At 41.7% G+C, this 21,533-nt stretch overlaps 1 protein-coding gene across 1 annotated transcript; it reads right to left on the bottom strand.

Annotated features, from left to right (window-relative positions):
- Positions 1-7,004: 7,004 nt before the first annotated feature.
- On the bottom strand, positions 7,005-20,079 carry LOC147112532 (uncharacterized). Its single transcript, XM_085996862.1, has 23 exons — positions 19,993-20,079; positions 19,849-19,910; positions 19,675-19,767; positions 19,446-19,573; positions 16,074-16,220; positions 14,765-14,836; positions 14,516-14,683; positions 13,353-13,449; positions 12,014-12,237; positions 11,771-11,909; positions 11,486-11,694; positions 10,308-10,425; positions 10,033-10,238; positions 9,836-9,953; positions 9,583-9,749; positions 9,368-9,465; positions 9,174-9,289; positions 8,673-8,723; positions 8,409-8,598; positions 8,191-8,329; positions 7,923-8,010; positions 7,751-7,852; positions 7,005-7,127 (listed from the first exon to the last, which is right to left on the bottom strand). Exons 1-23 carry the CDS (start codon positions 20,007-20,009, stop codon positions 7,030-7,032), a joined length of 2,847 nt encoding a protein of 948 aa, XP_085852988.1. The 5' UTR covers positions 20,010-20,079; the 3' UTR covers positions 7,005-7,029.
- Between the last annotated feature and the right edge of the window lie 1,454 nt (positions 20,080-21,533).

A 21,533-nucleotide genomic window follows, 5' to 3' on the forward strand; every position in this document is an offset into this window, starting at 1 on the left:
AGACAAGTAAAGCTTTTGCACAGGCTAGCACCAAATGCTCGTTAATAAATGAAGAAGTTTTTGCCCTTTACACTGGTAGCAACATTCTTGTTACTTAGAATAATTTCATCCAGTCAGTTCAGTTGGCCATAAGGATACTTTGGCTTAAGAGGCACAGGGCACTTAGTAAAATAACAACTTGTTGATAATTGTTCAAGAGGGGTAAAAAAAAGCAAAATTAAAGTATAATTAGTACACAATTACTGGCTGTAATTTCTTATAACAGCAAAGCCTTATTATATTGTATTAATAGTGAGCCATGTTATTAAATAATTTATAGAAACAGCACTAGTTACCACATGTAAAATCTAACAGTACTTTCTCTTCTGTGATCAAAAAAGGTGTGATGGTTGCAGAAGAGACCCAATTGTGGGCACCAGATTTGTTTGTACTCTGTGATAATTTTGACTACTGTACCACGTGCTTCCACACAAGTCATAAAGACCACTTATTTAGCAGAATTGACTGTCCAGGTGTGGCCGCTAGCATTCTGGGTATGTGCCCAATATTTATATATTAAGCTTTGATGCTGTACTGTACTCAAACTTCAAGCACTTGGAAGAGGAACACTGGCATGGAAGGTATTTCAAATCATGAAAACACTCAAAATATTGAACCGATAAAGAATAGGATATTTACTTTCAGACTTAGTGGGGAGAAGAAACAATTGATCCAAGGCGAAATATGCAATACATCCTCTAAAAATCAAAAAAATCAAATGGTAGGGCGATCACCATTGAGCAATCCAAGCCCAATTTCAACCCCCAAAAGCTTGACTTTTATTTAACCTTCCCTTCTGAAAAAGAATTCTTGATTTTCGTTTCTTTCCTTTTACATTGGTCTAGTGGATTGCATATACAATTAGAAGACCATAAACTACAGAATAAAGGAAATAGTGTGAAATTACATACTAAAGTTTACATTGTTGTCATGGAATGATGTTAAAATACATCTAGGCCTGGATTCTCCTGACTTACTACCCATTTTAGGGGCAGTAAAATGCATTCTCAAAGGCCAATACCGTAAATCTGCCACAAGATAAAAAAAAATACATTTCCACTGCTGCCACAAAAAACTGCCAGATTCCTTTAAGGTCCACCACAAGCCTGCTCTGCCACCTTTAAATGGGGGCTATGGGGCAAAGTTAAACCCTCTACCTCATTTCTGCCCAAATGATTATTGCTACTATATCAACAGCAACTTGCATTTAATGTAGTAAAGCATCCCAAGATCCTTTACAGGAGCAATTATCAGACTAAAATAGACCCCCCCCCACTTTGGATCTTTCACAAGTCTTGAAGCTACAATAATATCCCAGGCTGTTAGACTCCAGGGTGTTGTGCAGGTTATGAGAACCCTCCTGCAATGTGTTGCAGATGCAGGTCGTGGACTTCTTCCATTCATCTCAACTTTTTATATTATTCGTTCATGGGAATGTGGACGTCGCTGGCTAGGGCAGCATTTATTGCCCATCCCCAATTGCCCTTGAGAAGGTGGTGGTGAGCCACCTTCTTGAACCGTTGCAGTCCGTGAGGTGAAGGTACTCCCACAGTGCTGTTAGGGAGGGAGTTCCAGGATTTTGACCCAGCGACAATGAAGGAACAGCGATATACTTCTAAGTCAGGATGGTATAAATTATCCACATTGTCGGATAGATGCCAATGTTGTAGCTGTAATGGAACAGCTCGACTAGAGGCGTGGCTAGTTCTGGAGCACAAGGCTTCAGCATGACAGCCGGGATGTTGTCGGGGCCCATAGCCTTTGCTGTATCCAGTGCGCTCAGCCATTTCTTGCTATCATGTGGAGTGAATCAAATTGACTGAAGACTAGCTTCTGTGATGGTGGGGACCTCAGGAGGCCGATATGGATCATCCACTCGGCCCTTCTGGCTGAAGATGGTTGCAAAATCTTCCGCCTTGTCTTTTGCACTCACATGCTGGGCGCCACCATCATGGAGGATGGGGATATTCATGGAGCCCCCTCCTCCAGCTAGTCGTTTAATGGTCCACCACCATTCACGATTGGTGGCAGGATTGTAGAGCTTAGATCTGATCCGTTGATTTTGGGATCGCTTAGCCTAGTCTATAGCATGCTGCTTCCATTTTTTAGCATGCATGTAGTCCTATGTTGCAGCTCATTTTTAAGATATGCCTGGTACTGCTTCTGGCATCCTCTTCTACACTCATTAACCAGGATTGGTCCTCTGGCTTGATGGGAATGGTAGTGAGGGATATGCCAGGCAATGAGGTTACAGATTGTGGAGGAATACAATTCTGCTGCTGATGGCCTACAGCACCTTATGGATGCCTAGTTGAGCTGCTAGATCGGTTCTGAATCTATCACATTTAGCACAGTGGTAGTACCACACACCACAATGGAGGGTATCCTCAGTGTGAAGACAGGACTGTCTCCAGTGACAGTGGTGGTCACTGCTACCAATGCTGTCATGGACAGCTGCAGCTGTGACAGGTAGGACGAGGTCAGGTAAGTTTTTCCCCCTTGTGTTGGTTCTCACCACCTGACAGGCCCAGACTGACACGCATGTCCTTCAGGACTTGGCCAGCTCAGTCAGTAGTGGTATGACTGAGTCATTCTTGGTCATTGCAGTCCCCCACGTAGAGTGCATTCTGTGCCCTTGCTACCCCTCAGAGCTTCTTCCAAGTGGCGTTCAACATGGAGTACTGATTCATCAGCTGAGGGAGGGTGGTAGGTGGTAAATCAGCAGGTGGTTTCCTTGTCTATGCTTGACCTGAAGCTATGAGGGCCACTCCTTTGCAACTGTACCAGTGTTGTTAGTGGGACAGACCATACCCTGGGATGCTGATGGAGGAGTTTGACTGAAAGTACTCAGACTAGGCAGCATCTGTGGAGAGAGAAACCAAGTTAATGTTTCAGGTCTGGGACCGTTCTGAGTATGGCTATGCTGTTGCTCTCCCAAATTTTGGCACAATACCCTAGATGTTGAGGATTTTGCAGGGTCAACTGGGCTGAGTGTGCTGTTGTCATATCCATAGCTGGTTTTATTCTTTGTCTTAGTGACTTGCTAGGCCATTTAAGAGTCAACCACATGCTGTGGGTCTGGAGTTATATATAGAACAGATCAGTAAGGACAGCAGATTTCCTTCCCTAAATGAACATTAGTGAACCAGATGGGTTTTTAAACTACAATCTGATAGTAATGGTAACCATGAAACTGATACTAGCTTTTTATTCCACAATTAATGGAATTTAAACTCCCCAGCTGCCCTGGTGGGATTTGAACTCACATCTCAGGGATCATGAGTCTCTGGATTACTAGCTCAGTAACATTACTATACCATTTCCCCACCCCCCTGCATGAAATCCATCTCCCCAAAGTGAGAATGACAATCCCAAACCATGTTAAGACTGGGCCTTTTCTGGACACATTCCAGATAAGCTGCCGGGTATCTTGTCTGGCAAGGGGACCACTCCGAAATCAGGACTGCTATCCAAGGTGACCAATCAGACCTTGTGTTGCAAATAGCCACCTGCTTAAAACAATGGGTGTTAAATAACCTACATGTCCAATAGAAACATATCAGCCAGTTCAACGAGAAGGTTTAAAGCCTGTCATTTTCCTCTCTCCAGGTACAACACCAAGTTACGCAGGAAGATCAGGAAAAGGAGGATTACCTGAAGGCAAAGGTTTTACTAACACTCCAAGAATTTAAACACTTAGGAATGGAGGACCAAGTCATCATATTCCTCAGTTTATCAAGAGGAACTTTTTTAAAGTTCACAGTACCAGTTTCATAAACCATCCATGTTAGGGAACTTGCAACAGATATCTGATACTAGCTCAGGTTTACTAGTGAAGGTTGGGGTGCTTTTTGTAATGACAAACCACCACTAAAGGATGGATCTGTCAAAGAAGACTGTTTGAAAGTGGGTAGAGGCATTGGAGATGGATTATTTTTTTTTTTTTTTTTTTTTAAAAAAGATCAAAAGCTTTATAATTACATTATAAAGGTTTAGCATAACTTCTCTAAAGTGGTGGTTAGGCCACAACTGGAGTACTGCACCAGTTCTGGTCACACTTTAGGAAGGATGTGAAGGCCAGAGAGGGAGCAGAGGAGATTTGCCAGAATTGTTCCAGGATTGGGGAGAATCTTAGCTGCAAGGACAGGTTGGAGAAACTGGATTTGTTTTCATTAAGGCAAAGGAGGTAGAGGGGCGATTTGATAGAGGTGTACAAAATTGACAGGTTTGGATACAGTAGATGGGGAAAGGCTGTTCACTAGTTGATGGGACAGGGATTAGGGGGACACTGATTTAGTGTTTTGGGCAAGATTGAGGCAAAACCATCTGTAGCAAGTGGTGAGGACCTGGAATTTGCTGCTGACTGAAGTGGTGGAAGTAGAGAGACAGGGGAGACTGGATAGGCACTGAGGGAAATAAACTTACAGGGCTAGCAGTGGAAATAGGACTGACTGGATTGCTCTACAGAGCCAGCACAGACTACAGGCCAAATGGCCTCCTTCTGTTAGTGTCAGAGTCATAACTGCCCTGTAAGCTTGCTCTGCCATTCAGCAAGATCATAGCTGCTCTACTTCAACTCTACCTTCCTACACTAACCTCAATTTCCAAAAACCTATCAATCTAGAAAATACTCAATGACTGAGCATCTAGAGGATTCCAAAGATTCACAACCCAGAGTGAAGAAATTTCTCCTATTTCAGTCCAAAATGGCCAACCCCTTATTCTGGAGACTGAGTGCTGGACTCCCCAGCCAGGGGAATCATCCTCCCACCATCTACCAGTCAAGGCCTGCAAGAATTGTGTTTCAATGAGATGACCTAATTCCAAGGACTATAGGCCTAATCTCCATAAGACAATCCTTCCTCCCCCCCAAACCAAATCCCAGGAATCAGTCTGGTGAACTTTCATTGCACTCCCTCCAAGGCAAGTATATCCTTCTTTAGGCAAGGAGACCAAGACTGTCTACAGCACTAGATGTGGTCTCAAGGCCCTATATAATTGCAGTTGACTTTTTACTCATTACAAAATGATTGGAGTACAAGGTTAACATAGCTTTCCCAATTGCTTGCATGTTCTGGCTGAATACAAACATTTCAAAATATTCTGCTTTTCTATTTTTCCTACCAAAGTAGATCACCCACAGTTCCCTCACTTAACCAGTCTATATCCCTTTGCATCCTCAACTTTTCCCCCTAGCATTGTATTGTCAGCAAACTTGGACACATTACATTGTCTTACACCCCCAATTAAATAACTTGATAGATTGTAAATAGTGGAGGGCCAATCCTTGAAGTACCCTACTAGTTACAGCCTGCCAACCCAAAAGACAGTTATTCCTACTCATGTCAGTTGACTGATCTATGCTACTATTACCCCCAATTTTGTGTAATAAGCTGGTATGGCACCTTAACAAATGCTTTCTGAAAATCTAAATACATCATATCCACTGGTTCCCCTTAACTACCCTGCTGGTTACAACTTCAAAACTTGGAACACAATTTCCCTTTCACGAATCCATATTGACCCTTTCCAATCATGATTTAAGTGCCCTGTCACCACATCCAAGAATCTAGTATTTCTTACTACTGATGTCAGGCTAACTGGTCTGTAGGTCAGTTCTCCCCATCTTTTGAAATATACATCAAGGGAAAATGTGATTAAGAAATTTGGGAATACAAATGGAAATACACTGCATTCCAATAGCATTGAGCAACAGGCCACTCAGAAGTGGAAGATATAAAATGGGTGGGAGGGAGGGGAAAAGGAAGAGAAGGATAACCATCAAGTAGCACTAGACATGCCAGCTCCCACCACAAAACAATCACTGCAAGATGTGAAAGTGAATATGCAATGTAGGTTAGAAAATAAACACATTAGTCATAAGAATGAAGACAAAGTACATCCTAATTGAAAGGAAGACAGGAAAATGGGAAAGATAATCAAGGTCTGTTTCTGTAGGATTATAGGAATGCCAAGAAAGGCATTGGAGGAGGGGCAGAGGAGGTTCAATGAACCACTTGCAGACAGAACAGAGAAGGCTTTGTAAAGGGATCACTCAATCCACTTAAAAATCACCCAAAATGTGGTCAAGACTGCTGTGAGTAGCCAATACTCAGGATCCAGGCAGAACACTTGACATTGTTAGTTTGTTGGAAGGAGGAGAGTCCTTCATTTCAAGATATGCTGGGAGAAAGTTCACACCAAGTGAGAATAGGTCACTTGTTGATCTTGGTGTTGCATAGATTTAAGGGCAGTATTCAGGTCAAGGAAAGAAAAACCTGCAATGGAATGGTAAAGGCTGAAAGACAAAATATGGAAGTTTGTGCTGCAGTGGTATGCTATTACATGAACCACTAGTAGACTAGGTGCTACATTAGAATTGCACGATCCTTGTAAAATGGATGTTTAAAGTCAAATCATGGCCTTCACTGTGGCAGATTCAGAGCTTATACAATCTGCTGAAACATGCAGCATAATGGTCAACTCCAGCCTCTACCTCAACTATTACAATGGCAATAGTGTGGCAGACAGAACTCTCCTTTGATTATCCTAGCCATCATTTGCATACCAGGCTGTCCATTACCTTTCATTCTATCTGTAGGAGAACTAAAAACCTAAAGCCATAAATCAACAGATGAGATTTGACGAGTGCTCTACAACAGTGGCCGAGTCTGGAGTTAGTCAGTAGCAGCCAGCCATCTGTTAAGAGCGATCAACAGTGACGTGTAGCACCACCTACAGGCATTTCAAATAAATGTGGAAACTTCTACATGAGGTGATGTGACCCACATACCAAATAGATATGGAAATCTGTACATGGGGGGAGGGTTTAACAAATATTTGAAAAGACCATTAATTGGATTTATATTGTAGCACCATACAATGATTGATAGTAATGAGAAAAAAGTATTTCTCATTCCAGGAAAAATTAACCCTTGCTTTAAAAAAAGTTTACACCAAGCCAGTTCAAATTCAACAGGTTTTATTTGTTCAAGGGTACATGTGCATTTTTACAAGAATTAGTATAAGAATTAAGAAGATTGCTGAACAGCTTCCCAGCACCCACAGCCAGTAAGGGTGTATTACACCTGAAAAACAAAACAGATTGAATGTCTTCCTGCCTTCACATGTCCCTAAACACATTACCAAACAGTCCCAGCTGAGACCCTGGAGAACTGCCAAGAGTTAGGTACACTAGGTGCTGCAGCAATTCTGGGCTGGAAGGAAAAAACCTGCACTCTGCACCTAACTACATTGTGGCTCTTGTGGAAATCCTGCAGCCAGTGCAACCTCACATCCAGAGAGGAATCAGCTGAAAGATCACCTGGGGAATAGCCTGCCAACACTAGTCATCAAGTGGGGATTTGATAAAGGTACATTCAACATCTTCAGGAGACATCAAGCTTATGGGGGCTGGTTGAAAGATGGCTATTTCAGACTAGTCATTAGTTTAACAGGAGTCCTGTTGAGCAGGACATGGAGGATTCCTCTCCAACAACCTGTGAGCAGGATAATCAAGCACCCCAGGTTACCACAAGCAAGCACTTAAGGATACAAAAGAAACTGTTGAGCATGACCAGTAGTTCAAGTCAAATTGGTTTAGGCATCCAGTATCAGAACTAAACTTCCAAATGGGCAGTGATTGGACCAATTAGGCAAGAGTTACATTGCTTTTTAAAGGCATCCCTTCATTTTGAATCTGTATTAAACTCACTTGGTTCATTCTTTGCTTGTTCCAACAATGTTCCAGCAAAAAGCCACACTTCTCCAAGTGATACATAATCTTTGCGCATATCCAGGTGGGTGCTTGGACCTGCAAGAATTTAAGCATCAGTGCATAGAACATTCAAGCTCAAATTAGTTGCACATGTGCCATTTCTTACCTTGTTTTCCAGGTGTGCATTGCCCATTGCAAGAAGAGTTGGTAGCTAATTGCTTATCACAAACCCAAACACTGCAGTGAAAGTATACCTGTAAATATAGTTGCATTGTTAATAACCTGATCATTTAGTGAATTAAGTGCATCTGAGGAAATTGCCAATGTGAAATGCTAAATTAAGCAAGTGGAAGATGTCCTTTGTAAGCTAGGTGAAATGGTTTGATCAATTCCCACAATGCCTTGTGAAATTGATGTGCAACCCCCAGACTTACTTTCTTTGGCAAGACAGCTTGTTCTGCAGGAGACAGTTTCAATGTTTTTACTTCAAATCTTTTCAACTGGTGGGAATACTGGATACTGTTGGTTACTGGGTGGAAGGCAGCCATGAACATTTCTTCTTTATTCTCACAACTGTTCAGACAGACAGACATTTAGTTTAGACAGACAATGGGAGGAGAAGTAATACCTAGACATGTACACTATTACCCACCCAGCCTGAATAATGCGCCACTCTGGTGGGCTATTATGATCAGGAGTTGTAGTCATCCAGCACTGATCCAACAATAAGTTAGTTTGGGGATCTTGGTGGTTTAGCAGCTCAACTTCAAAATAGAGGGATTCTGTCCAATTCACCACCACTGGGTATTCATCATCTTTGTAGAAATCCAAGTAATCAGCACCTATGGAGGCAGAATTTATTAGTTTTTTGTACAGGGAATGAAGAGATCAAAAATGTAGTGTTTGTCCAGCTTACTTTTGTAAATCCTTGACTGTAGGTCCAAAGTATGCCTTGGATTCTTGCGCCCTAAAATTAAAAAAAAAAAAAAAGCTTCTGCACAATATTCAGATGAGGACTAACCAATCTTCTGCCCAGTTTGTATTAGCCTGAACATTGAATGTGAATGTGTATTTTCAAAGGATACATTTCACAATACAATAGCAAGCCAAGTGAGGAACCTAAGCCTCTGAACAGGTGAGTTAGTGGGTAATGGCTTTCAGGTCATTTTACAGTAGATTAGCAAGGTCAAGAGTAAATATATTGAAGCACTGGAGTCCATTTTTTGCCCAATACACCAGTCTACAGTTAGGAGTTACATGCTCTACAGCAAAGTTCAGTTTATCCAAATGCCATAGGAAAGGTAGTTGTGGGCATGCATTTTAAAAAGGTTATCGACTATGGGAAGTTACTTTCAAAGCAAAGTTGGAGTATGCTCCATATTTCTGTAACAGAATTCAGACCAACAGGCATGCTTACCCCTCACTATTTGCCATCCATAGGCTGTAGAATTGTGACCAGTGTCTTTCTGATGTCCCTTCACAAACCCAAGGGCTACAGTATTGTTTATTTGGTACCGACAAGAGACAGTTAACCTATTGGGAAAAACCAAGCAAGCTTTTACCACCACCAGTCAAAGTCTACAGATATATATCTTGCATAGTTGTACCTACCGATAATCTGGGTCTCTAGTGATAACTGGGAAGTCAACAGGAATCAGCTCTCTTGGGTATGAAACTTCATTCTCATAGATCAAGTAGTTCCCTTTAATCTAAACAGTTACACAGTACAAGATTAGCCACAAAAGCCATATACTCTAGGATACAAATGGGGAGGAGTTTGTAGTTGCAATTTAAAGTGCAGCAGAGACACCACACTTCCAACTTACTGTTCTGGTGGTGCCACAGCTATTAACATGAAACTGGAAGAAGGCTTTATCATGATCAAATGCCATTGGTTGACATTTTCCATCCCTCAGTAACATCTTACTAGGATCTAGGTCAGGTAGTGTATCTACAACTGCAGTGACCACCATGGTTCCATTTGGAAAGCACACTACCAATAAAATGAAAAAAAGTGTTTACTTCATAATTATAGGTTAATCTTTTGAATCCAGATTCTGCCTACATTGTAGAACTTGCCTGCAAGATCTACAGGAGGAAAACTGCAGGATACAGAGAAAGGGATCTCAATCCTCAATGTATTTTTGTCCTTCAGGGTCAGGTTAAGCCTAACTACAGTCCCATGAAGACTCAGTTCCTAAAATAAAAAAGTTGGGCTGGAGTTAGCTTCTATATTTTTTCGTATGAAGTAACAAAAAGTGATGTGCAACACATACCTCATAAATTACACCCATTGCAGAGAGTGGGACACCAAATAAAGTATGGGTGGTATTCTCCACAAGCAGGTACCCATAATCATGTGCAGATTGTGCTGTTACTAGCATTTTACCAATGAATGGAAGCCAGTAATGCACCAAGTTCCCAATAGTTACTAGCAGGTACAGGTTCTTTTCATCACAGAATCCAGTGGCCTTGGGCAATACTAGAGGGGGAAAAATTAGTTAGTTTTCTGGACTGTCCAGTTCATACAAAAACAGTGTTAAATACTCACCAATATCTGGCACTTCCTGTATTATTTCAACATGCTGGATAAATAATTCATTTTCTGGAATTATGTTGAATGTGTAGATGATATTCAATATATAGCATCTGATGTCAGAATGTAGATGCTGCAAGGAAAAAGTGTTTCTGCAATTCAGATTGGAGAAAAAAGCTTGTAGGTTCTACAGTAGTTGGGCACATATGACAACTGACTCCCAGTGTTAATACTTGTGCTATTGTATTAGAACCTGATTACTGGTGCTTGCCCCCCCCCACACTAAATTACACTGCCTCCTGACAAAACCACCAAGTCCCATATTACTAGGCACAATCAAGTCAGCCTTAGACTAACCACACTAGTATGAATGCTATTGACTTGCACTTTGTATTTCTACAGTTTCCACTTTTATCTAAATTGTTTGAAAGATTTTAGAATAATCTAGGGGTTGGGGCAGGGTTTGCAAAAAAGCCTCCATTTAAATCCTTGAGAAGTGTACTACACAGCTGCAATCTGAACCCCCCTGGGTTCAGGAAGTTGGCAATCTCAGCACAAAAACCATGCAAAACTCCAGAACAGCTAGCAAGAAAAAGACATTGGGTGCATTTGAGTTAGTTCAGAATCCAGTATTCTGCTGAATCGGTTATGATCAACCCCACCCCCAAAACTGTAAAAGGCAGCCACTGAAGGAAACAACCCAAGACTTCAGGTGAGAGTAGGATTAGAATTAATAGACTGTTCCAAGACTACAGAACAGCTCAGGCTATTGTTCAATCAAATCTGGCTGTCTGACCAGCTATGCCCCTGGAGGTAGCCCATAAGGTTCCACTTGACAAGCATTTAACAGCTTGGCAGGTTATTGTTTAAATACTGTTTATTCAGTGTTCAAAAAGTTCAATTTGGATTTTGCAGTTTGTGGGCTACATAAGGTTTACACATTTATCCACAATGAATATTGACAATGGATAATTTAGTGTAAAAGCTTGCTAGTTCAACCAATGCTTTGGTCGAGTTCTGATTACTTCAATTGAGCAATGACCTAATAAAATTTGTGATTTTAATAACTAGCAATTGTGAAGTCAAGTAATGACCTTCGTTTCTACAACATAGGAAAGGCATGAAGATATAATCAGTTAAACCAATGGGATACCATCTGTACATCAGGACAAAGATTAGACTAGCCACTTTACCTCTTGCCTCACATTTACATTCTCAAATGGAACTTCCAATATGTAGGCTTTAGTGTCGTTAGGCAATGTAGTTGCATAGATTTTGAATCCCATCTCATCTGCCTGATCCACTGTGACTATCTGTTTGCCAATAGTTAGAGTTACAAGCTCTACATCAGGAAGGAAGTTTCCTAAAGTAACATTGAACACTCGCTTTGCTGGAATTGTATCTGGGAGAGAGAAAAGAGAAAACAATTATCCAAAGTATTACTCCATTTAAAAGGAAGGTCATCTCCGATTACTTACTATTGGTCACAATTGGTGGTTGAGGCATGAAGGGAGTGGCAACTGGATGGATCACTGTGTACTTGGTTAGCTTCCATTGATGTTCTACAAATAATTCTATGTAGTACAAAATGCCATATTGTCCATGAGCGATGTGGCTCTGAAATACAAGTTAGTAGCTGGTTATTAAGTAGTCCTCACCACTATTGCAACAGATAAAGTTGTGCAATTCATATATTGACCTTGGCAATACCACTTACAAACCTTGTAATAACCACCTTCTGCTCCAGTGGGAATGACAACAACAATGTTTGTATCATTGTATGTCAATGTATAATTCATTTCAGCTATTGTATCTGGGTTCAGTACAACATGGTTGACTCCCATAACAATAGAGTCATCATAGAACTGTTCTTCTGGGAAACTAAGTGAAGGGATTCTTCTTGGAATTTGCCAGGTGATCTTATTCTCAGCAAAAGTAGTGCCATCTGTGAATATAGGAGGAGATTAGATAAATATTTGTCTATTTCTCAACTTTGTCAAACAGCCAATGGTATTCACTAACTGCAAATTCATAAACATCCATTGAGCCTCAAGTGCATTTTGCAATAAATATTGAACCTCAATGTATGATCATAAGTCAAGATCTTAATGTCTTGGGTTTTTTAGTTGAAGAATGCTAAAAATAGCTTGAGAAAATCAAAGCAAGCTTCTTCAAATCATTAAGGCATGGCTCTCGAAACAGATCTTAACACTAAGATTGCAGACAGTTAAGATACAAGTAGTATATCCCAATTCATCACATTAATACTTGTGACATACAAAAAAGTGTCTAAGAACATAAGAAATAGGAGCAGGAGTATCGGCCCCTCGAGCCTGCTCCGCCATTCAATAAGATCATGGCTGATCTGAGCCTAACCGCCAATCCACTATCACAGAACCATCTCCTGAATCCAACAGAATTAGACACGAAATAGGATCAGGCTACACGGCCCTTGGGCCCGCTCTGCTACCCACAGGGCCATGACCAATCCAAACCTAGACTCATGTCCAAATTCCTGCCCACTCCCCATAACCCTTAATTCCCTTTACTTCTAGGAAATTGTCTATTTCTGTTTTAAATTTATGTAATGTAGCTTCTACAGCTTTTTGGGGCAGCATATGCCATGAACCTACCACCTTCTGAGTGAAGTAGTTCCTCCTCTCAGTTTTGAAAGAGCAGCCCCTTATTCTAAGACTATGCCCCCTAGTTCTAGTTTCACCCATCAGGAACATCCTCCCCGCAGCCACCCGATCCAACCCCGTCACAATCTTATATGTTTCAATAAGATCGCCTCGCATTCTTCTGAACTCCAATGAGTAGCGTCCCAATCTACTCAACCTCTCCTCATATGTCCATCCCCTCATCCCTGGGATTAACCAAGTATCTAAACAATACACATGCAAGAGAGTCAAGTGTAAAGTAGATTTGAGAATATATAGGGAGGTTTCTTGTGACAAGGGATGAAACATTTAGCGTGCACATGTTGGGTAAATGCAAACTACTTGTGGATTTTGTAATAGCTTGGTTTAGAAACACAAGACACCCAGTAAAAAAGCTCACCAGTAGGACAGGCCACTGCTGTGTCAATCAAGATGATCATCCATTCTTGTTTGTAGAAGGTGGTTGATCGGATGCTAGATATTGGCACATTTTCTACCTAGAAAGAATGAACTAGCATTTAGTGCTTTTCACAACCACTGGATGTCCAAGTGCTTTACAGCCAATGAAGTATTTTTGAAGTGTAGTCACTGTTGTAATGTAGGAAACATGGCAGCCAATTTGCACACAGCTAACTCCCACAATCCATGTTTTTATGATGTTGATTTAGGGATAAATATTGGCCAGGACATCAGGGATAGCATCCCTGCTCTTCAATAGTGGTATCGTATCTTTTACATCCACCCAAGGGGCAGACAGGGCCTCAGTTTGTCTCATCTGAAAGAGCACCTCCACCCTCAGCACTGCAGTGTCACCTAGATTTTGTGCTCAAGTCTCTGCAGTGGAACTTGAACCCACAACCTTCTGAGAGGCAAGGGTGCCACCAACCGAGCTACAGCTGACTAAGAATAAGCCATTTGCTAGAACATGACCAAATGTAATATCCCAGCATGCTTTGGGAGGCAGAGATTGGTTCCTGTGGGAACTTGGTACGAAAGCTGTTAATCAGATATGGAAGCAACAGACCCCAAGCAGGAATAAACTGTTGGGCGTTACAGGAACATCTTCAGGCAAGTGGTGTGAAGGGCTTTGGGGGCCACCAATAAGAGGAAATCAACTGCCGATCATTTCGTCTCAGTTTGGGACATATACACAGGAGCCTGCCCAGGTTTTTAAGGGTATAAGAGATGCTGTTTTAAGACACTCGGGGCTGGGTCAATTGCCAGTGAAAAAGTCATACATCTAACCATTGCCAAACTGACCACTCGCTGGTGTTAGTAAGCCAACACTACATGCTTACTATTGCTTGATCTTAAAGTAAGGGAATAAACCGGTGTATGCTTAGAGTATTATATGCATCAGTTTTGAGCACGCTTACTTGTAACCTCTTGCTGATGCAAGCAAAAATAAAAAAAAAGTTACTCAAATCCTCGTGTTGTCTGTTCCACAGATCTGAAATTTTGAAACGGTTGGATGGGTTAAAAGGACAAGGGTAAATTTAACCATCTTACCCTAGAACATTATAATGCAAAAGTAATATTTGCTTGTGCCATCTCAGTACTCACCATTAACTGCTCAGCTTCGGTTGCATTATAGGGAGCTCGTAATAATAGCCGAGAAACAGTCGTGTCAATTCTGTAATGAGCCCCCAAAGTTTCATTCACAGTCATGGTTTTAGTTCCTTCAGGAAGATGAAATACAACTTGCCAAACTGAGTTTTCAGCTTCATGTGCCTAAAACAACCATATTTAACATGTTACTTAACTAATGCAATCAGATTCCAGAAGTGAACAAAAGCTGGGCAAACAACTTACTGATGGAATAGCTGCCATCCAGTCTTCATTATAGTCATTTTCAATTCCTGGTATGATTCTTTGTACTGAAACCTGCCCAATGCCAAACACAGGTCATTCAAGTCAATAAATAAGCTAGAAGAAAATTACTTGCCTTACTTCTCCATTCATTTTACTGGTAATGATACTTCAAATTATACATTTCAAATTATACATTTCATCTCCAAAGTAATTTAATTTGCACAACTAAGTTAATTCCTCCCTCAAGAATTCAGTTAGTATTTCCTAACTACTATAGTTTCATCCCAAATCCATAGATAAACACTAGCTGTAGTTAGACATGGCCACAAGATTTAAATTCATCAGATGTACAGCTTAAGTTACACTAATAACTAGCCAACAGCTGAATCATCTGGTCTTCCTCCCTAATTTCTACAGAAGTAGAGCACAATTTAAAGCTGTAGGAAGAATCCTTGCCAACCCAACACTGCAACCATCAGGATCCAGGCTGAGCAGCCACTTTACTTAGTGGCATGGATTCTTCCAACAAATGCAAAGATCTCAGCTAGATGACCAGTCAGCCATGAATCCTTGACTTAATCACAAGTGCCAACCTGCAGCTGCTGGGAACCTTGCACCAATTTCCTCTCCCTTAACCCTGGAAGTCCAGCAGGGAGAGTCCCTAAATACATTTTCTGGCTGTCAGCTGTACCATTATGGGTCTAGTCACTGGCCATACCCCTTGTAACACAAGGGGCTGCTTGGGGGGGACAAGCAGGTTGGGACCCACCCAAGGACCTGCTACATCAGGGAACAAACAAATTGCCACACTCCCTCTAGATGTACAATAGGAATGTACCAGAGAAGGACCATGAAAATTAAAAAGAACTATTGAATTGTCAATGTGTAGAAGTGCTCAAACAGAATGGACAATTAAAGAAATAAAATTGCAGTGAATAAGTGCTTTAGGTTTATTTAGTTTAGTGGGTGCAATTTCAGCTGTCAGGAATCTATTATACTCATTAATCAATGGTTCACTTTGCTGGATGATGCTACAGCTTTTACATGGAAAGTGCTCAAGGACCACAACAGTAAGCAAGGCCTAGAAGATTCACTGTCCAAATTACAAATCCATACATGTAAAAAAGGGAGAATCTATTTTAGCAACACTTGTCACAATTAAAACAGTCAAGAAAAAACCACAACCAATAGTCCAGGAAAAAAAAAAAAAAAGTGTGAAGAACCAAGAACCAAATTAAATCTGCAAGTCTGAATATGGAATGAAACCATATTAGCCCTAGTGTCTTTGCCACAAAGCTAGAATGCATACCTCCATATAATTCTGTTCACATAGGATTTCTCTCGCCAGCCATGGGAAATATGAACAAGTCATGGTATGTAGGTAAGTTGATGCCCTTTCCATATGACCAATTGCAGCAATCCAAATTTGTACAGTTAGCCTAAACAGGTCATCACCCTGGAATTGACAAAGTTGGAGCTTAACAAAGTTCTAGTGGAAAATTAGTCATTCCAGCACTGAGAAATCTATCCAGAATCAGAAAGAAAGTCATTTCTGCCATTACATCACAATCCACCAGTAAAAACCTGATTAGGAGCAGACCAGGAGAATTAAATCCTGATTCCACTAGAGAATAGCATAAACAAAGCATTTAAGAACATAAGAAATAGGAGTAGGCCAATCGGCCCCTCGAGCCCGCTCCGCCATTCAATAAGATCATGGCTGATGTGATCCTAACCGCCAATCTACTATCACTGAACTCTCATGAATCTAACAGAATTAGACACGAAATAGGAGCAGGATCAGGCTACATGGCCCCTGAGCCCACTCCCCACAGGGCCATGACCGATCCGAACCTAGACTCATGTCCAAATTCCTGCCCGTTCCCCATAACCCTTTACTTCTAGGAAACTGTCTATTTCTGTTTTAAATAGATGTAATGATGTTGCTTCTACAGCTTTTTTGGGGCAGCATATTCCATGGACCTACCACCCTGAGTGAAGTAGTTCCTCCTCATCAGTTTTGAAAGAGCAGCCTCTTATTCTAAGACTATGCCCCCTAGTTCTAGTTTCACCCATTGGGAACATCCTCCCCGCATCCACCCCCTTCACAATCTTATGTTTCAATAAGATCGCCTCGCATTCTTCTGAACTCCAATGAGTAGAGTCCCAATCTACTCAACCTCTCCTCATATGTCCATCCCCGGGATTAACCAAGTGAACCTTCTTTGTACTGACTCGAGAGCAAGTAAGTCTTTTCTTAAGTATGGACACCAAAACTGTATGCAGTATTCCAGGTGTGGACTCACCAATACCTTGTACAACTGAAGCAATACCTCCCTATTTTTATATTCTATCCCCCTAGCAATGAAAGCCAACATTCCATTGGCCTTCTTAATCACTTGCATACTAACCTTTTGAGTTTCGTGCACCAGGACCCCCAGATCCTTTTGTACTTTAGTACTTTCCAGTTTCTTGCCATTAAGATAATAACTTGCTCTACAATTTTTCCTGCCAAAGTGCATAACCACACACTTTCTAGTATTGTATTCCATCTGCCAAATCTCTGCCCACTTAGCCTGTCTATGTCCCCTTGCAGGTTTTTTGTCCTCCTCACTCACTACTTTCACTCCCATCCTAGTATCATCTGCAAACTTTGATATGTTACACTCGGTCCTCCTCCAAATCATTAATATAGATTGTAAAGAGTTGGGGACCCAGCACTGACCCCTGCAGAACACCACTAGTTACTGATTGCCAGTCTGAGAATGAACCATTTATTCCAACTCTGCCTTGTTAGATAGTCAATCCTCTATCCATGCCAGAATATTACCCCAATCCTGTGATTTTTTATCATAAGCAATAATCTTGTGTGGCACCTGGTCAAATGTCTTTTGGAAGTCTAATTACACTACGTCCACTGGTTCCCCTTTATCCACCCTATGTTACTTCCTCAAAGAACTCCAGCAAATTTGTCAAACACGACTTCCCCTTCATAAAACCATGCTGACTTTGTCCTATTAAATTATCCAAATGTCCTGTTACTGTCTCCTTAATAAGGGACTCCAATATTTTACCTACCACAGATGTTAGGCTAACCAGTCTATAGTTTCCAGCCTTCTGTCTACTGCCCTTTTTAAATAAGGGTGTTACATTAGCAGTTTTCCAGTCTGCCAGGACCTTTGCTGAGTCCAGGGAGTTTTGGAAAATTACTACCAATGCATCCACAATCCCTACCGCCACTTCCCTCAAGACCCTAGGATGTAAGCCATCAGGTCCAGGTGATTTATCTGCCTGGAGTCCCATTATTTTACCAAGTACCACTTCCTTAGTGAAGTTGATAGTGTTTAGCTCCTCCCCCCCCTATAGCCCCATTTGTCCAGTGTTGGGATATTCAGTGTCTTCTACTGTAAAGACTGATACAAAATATTCAGTGTTTTTGCCATCTCCATATTTCCCACCATAATTTCCCAGTCTCATCCTCTAAGGGACGAACATTTACTTTAGCCACCCTTTTTATATAACTAAAAACTCAGTTTTTATATTTTTTGCTAATTTACTTTCATAATCTATCTTCCCTTTCTTAATCAATCTTTGTTACTTTTTGCTGTCTTGCAGTCTTGCAAAGTTTCCCCAATCCTCCCACTAGATTTGGCTACCTTATATGCCCTTGTTTTTAGTCAAATACTATCCTTAATTTCTTTACTTAGCCACAGATGGCTGTCTTGTTTTACACCCTTTTCTTCAGTGGAATATATATTTTTTGGAAGTTGCAAAATAACTCCTTAAATGTACACCACTGATCGTGTATCGTCTTACCCTTTAATCTATTTTCCCAATCCACTCTACTCAATTCCGTTCTCATACCTTCATAGTCTCCTTTATTCAAGCTTAGCACACTTGTTTGAGATCCAACCATCTCACCCTCTAATTGAATATGGAATTCAACCATGTTATGGTCACTCATTCCAAGGGGATCCTTTACTGGGACATTTTTAATTAACCCTGGTCTGAAATCAGCACTCACTACCCCATGTCACTAGAATACACTGACGTTGTGTGTTTAAGCATGAAGGTCAGGGACTTGAACCATGTGTGGAGATGCAGAAGCACACATCAGATATTGGCAATGGATTAGAGAAGGGCAGCAGAGCCCATGAGAAGTCAAACAGCTCATTTTATAAATGAAACGATGATTTACTGGATATGCCTAGAGCGCTTTAGGACACCCAGCCAGCAGAACCACTGCGGTCACATCAGCAAGATTCAGTGGTCACAGAAAAGGGGATTGTATTATTAATGAGGCCCAGAACAGGCAAGAACCCCATGCAATAGTATTACATAGAATTCACAGCACAGAAACAGGCCATTCGGCCAAACAGGTTTATGCTCCACACACATTCCATCTTGCTTATTTCACCTTAGCATAACGAACTAAATCGGAAACAGAAATTGCTGGAAAAACCTCAGGTCAGGCAACATCTGTTGAGAGAAATTAGAGTTGACGTTTCCGGCCGAAACCCTTCAAAACTGGAAAGAAAATAAACTCAAATGTCTCGCCACGGATGTTGCCTGACCTGCTGAGTTTTTCCAGCATTTTCTGTTAGTCAATATTACCCACCGGTTTCCGAACGCCAATAGCGAAATATAATTTTAGTAACATCTAGTGTACGCACAGTCTTACCTCGTTTACTACCAGGCATGCCAACACCGAGGCACGCAACACAACATTGCCAAACGGATCCTCAGATACACTGTACCCACATTCGGTTGCGAACAGTGGAGTGAGCAGATAGACTTTGCCGCTTGTATCTAGCAATCGAAAGATGCAATGAGATTGGGACAGAACAGGAAAACAGCATCCAATATTGTGCGCGCGCGAGAGAGAGAGAGAGAGAGAGAGAGAGAGTTACCCGTGACCCCAAGAGTCCACGATTTATCCTGCAGAAAGGAAGCATCCAGCCGGATCCAGAAGAGACGCCCCTGACAACCACTCTGTAAGAGACCTACATAAAAAGGGAGAGAAGGGAAGTAGCTCAGAAGTCCTTATACCGAGACAAAAAGGTCATTAAAAATCCCATTCTGACCTGGAGGCGGCGAGCGTTGCGTCCATGTGTTAGTAATGAACGCCGTCAGAACTAACGTTATCCTAGAAAGGAAAAGAAAGGTAACACACTCAATGTGGAACGTACATGAAACATCACTACTTAGAGAACATGTAACCGGCTTACCCCAACAGCACACCCATCCTATAATGCAGTGTACAATCTACACTACAAACTATTAGTATATACACCTATGATCGCCTTTTAACCCTTTTCACCCACTTCCCTCACAATTGGCGGTAGTTGTCCATAAAATGAAACACTTACTAAGTTGTTGCTGACCAATCGGAAGTCACTGATCTCGGGGGACAGAGGATTTCCACGAGCGATCCCAATGAGCTGTTGGAGAAAATTAACCAAATGAAATGAACGATGGAAACTCAAATGCCGTCACTCCTCCATACACCCCTTCCCAGGTTCCAGTTCATTTCTGATAGCATTCGTCCTCACTGTCTTGTCAATTTTCAGAGATTTCACACAGTCCGCAATGATAATGTGTAGGAGAGCCTCCCCAAGCCATTTTCTGTTACGAGGGCACCACAACATATATAATGCATACAAATTAAGATATTTAATGCTTTATAGACAGGAAAACAACTTTCTCATCTTCAATTGTATAAATACATGAAGGGGTGAAATTGCAGGGATATGGTGAAAGAGCAGGGGTGTGGGACTAATTGGATAGCTCTTTCAAAGAGCCTCCTTCTGTTCGATATGATTCTCTGATTCTATGAATTCACTGTCCCTTACTATTTGATAGAGGCACACCGAAACATTTGTCATAGATTTCTGTGTATTTTCTCCCATTTTTGTTCCTTATTGACTTCTTTCTTGACTCATGCTCTTGAAGTTGGATTTCTGGGATTATGGAGTGTTCTCCTCAAATTCGGCTGCCCTCAAAAGTTTGTCACCATCCTCTGCCTGCTTCACGACGACATGCAAGCTGTGGTCCTGACCAATGGATCCAACACAGACCCAATTCACGTATGGACCGGGGTCAAGCAAGGTTGTGTCATCGCACCAACGCTCTTCTCAATCTTCCTGGCTGCAATGGTTCATCTCACCCTCAGTAAGCTCCCCGCTGGAGTGGAGCTAATCTACAGAACAATCGGGAAACTGCTCAACCTCCGTCGTCTCCAGTCCAGATCCAAGGTTGTCCCATCCTCTGTCATCGAATTACAGTATGGAGACGACGCTTGCGTTTGCACACTCTGAGGTCGAACTCCAAACCATCGTCAACACCTTCACCGAAGCGCACGAGAGCATAGGCCTTACACTAAACATCCGTAAGACAATGGTCCTCTACCAACCTGCCCCCGCCACACAGTACTGCCCCCCGATTATCAAAATTCATGATGAGGCCTTGGACAACGTGGACCACTTTCCATACCTCGGGAGCCTACTGTCAACAAGGGCAGACGTCGATGACGAAGTCCAACCCGTCTTCAGTGTGCCAGTGCAGCCTTCGGTTGCCTGTGGAAGAGAGTGTTTGAAGACCAGGACTTCAAACCCAGCACCAAGCTCATGGTCTACAGAGCAGTAGTGATACCCTCCCTCCTGTATGCTTCAGAGACATGGACCATGTACAACAGGCACCTCAAAGCACTGGAGAGGCACCACCAATGCTGCCTCCACAAGATCCTGCAAATCCATTGGCAGGATAGGCA

Source organism: Somniosus microcephalus, chromosome 9 (assembly GCF_052327205.1).
Source record: "Somniosus microcephalus isolate GS21.2 chromosome 9, FLI_Smic_1.0, whole genome shotgun sequence".
Classification (NCBI taxonomy): Eukaryota; Metazoa; Chordata; class Chondrichthyes; order Squaliformes; family Somniosidae; genus Somniosus; species Somniosus microcephalus.

What these genes read in the sequence shown, in the direction of transcription:
- LOC147112532 (XM_085996862.1), bottom strand. An exon ending in CATGCCTGGTAGTAAACGAG is followed by an intron (nt 16,221 to 19,445) that starts GTAAGACTGTGC and finishes TGTCAATTCCAG; the next exon opens with GGTGATGACCTGTTTAGGCT. An exon ending in ACTAGAGACCCAGATTATCG is followed by an intron (nt 9,290 to 9,367) that starts GTAGGTACAACT and finishes TTTTCCCAATAG; the next exon opens with GTTAACTGTCTCTTGTCGGT.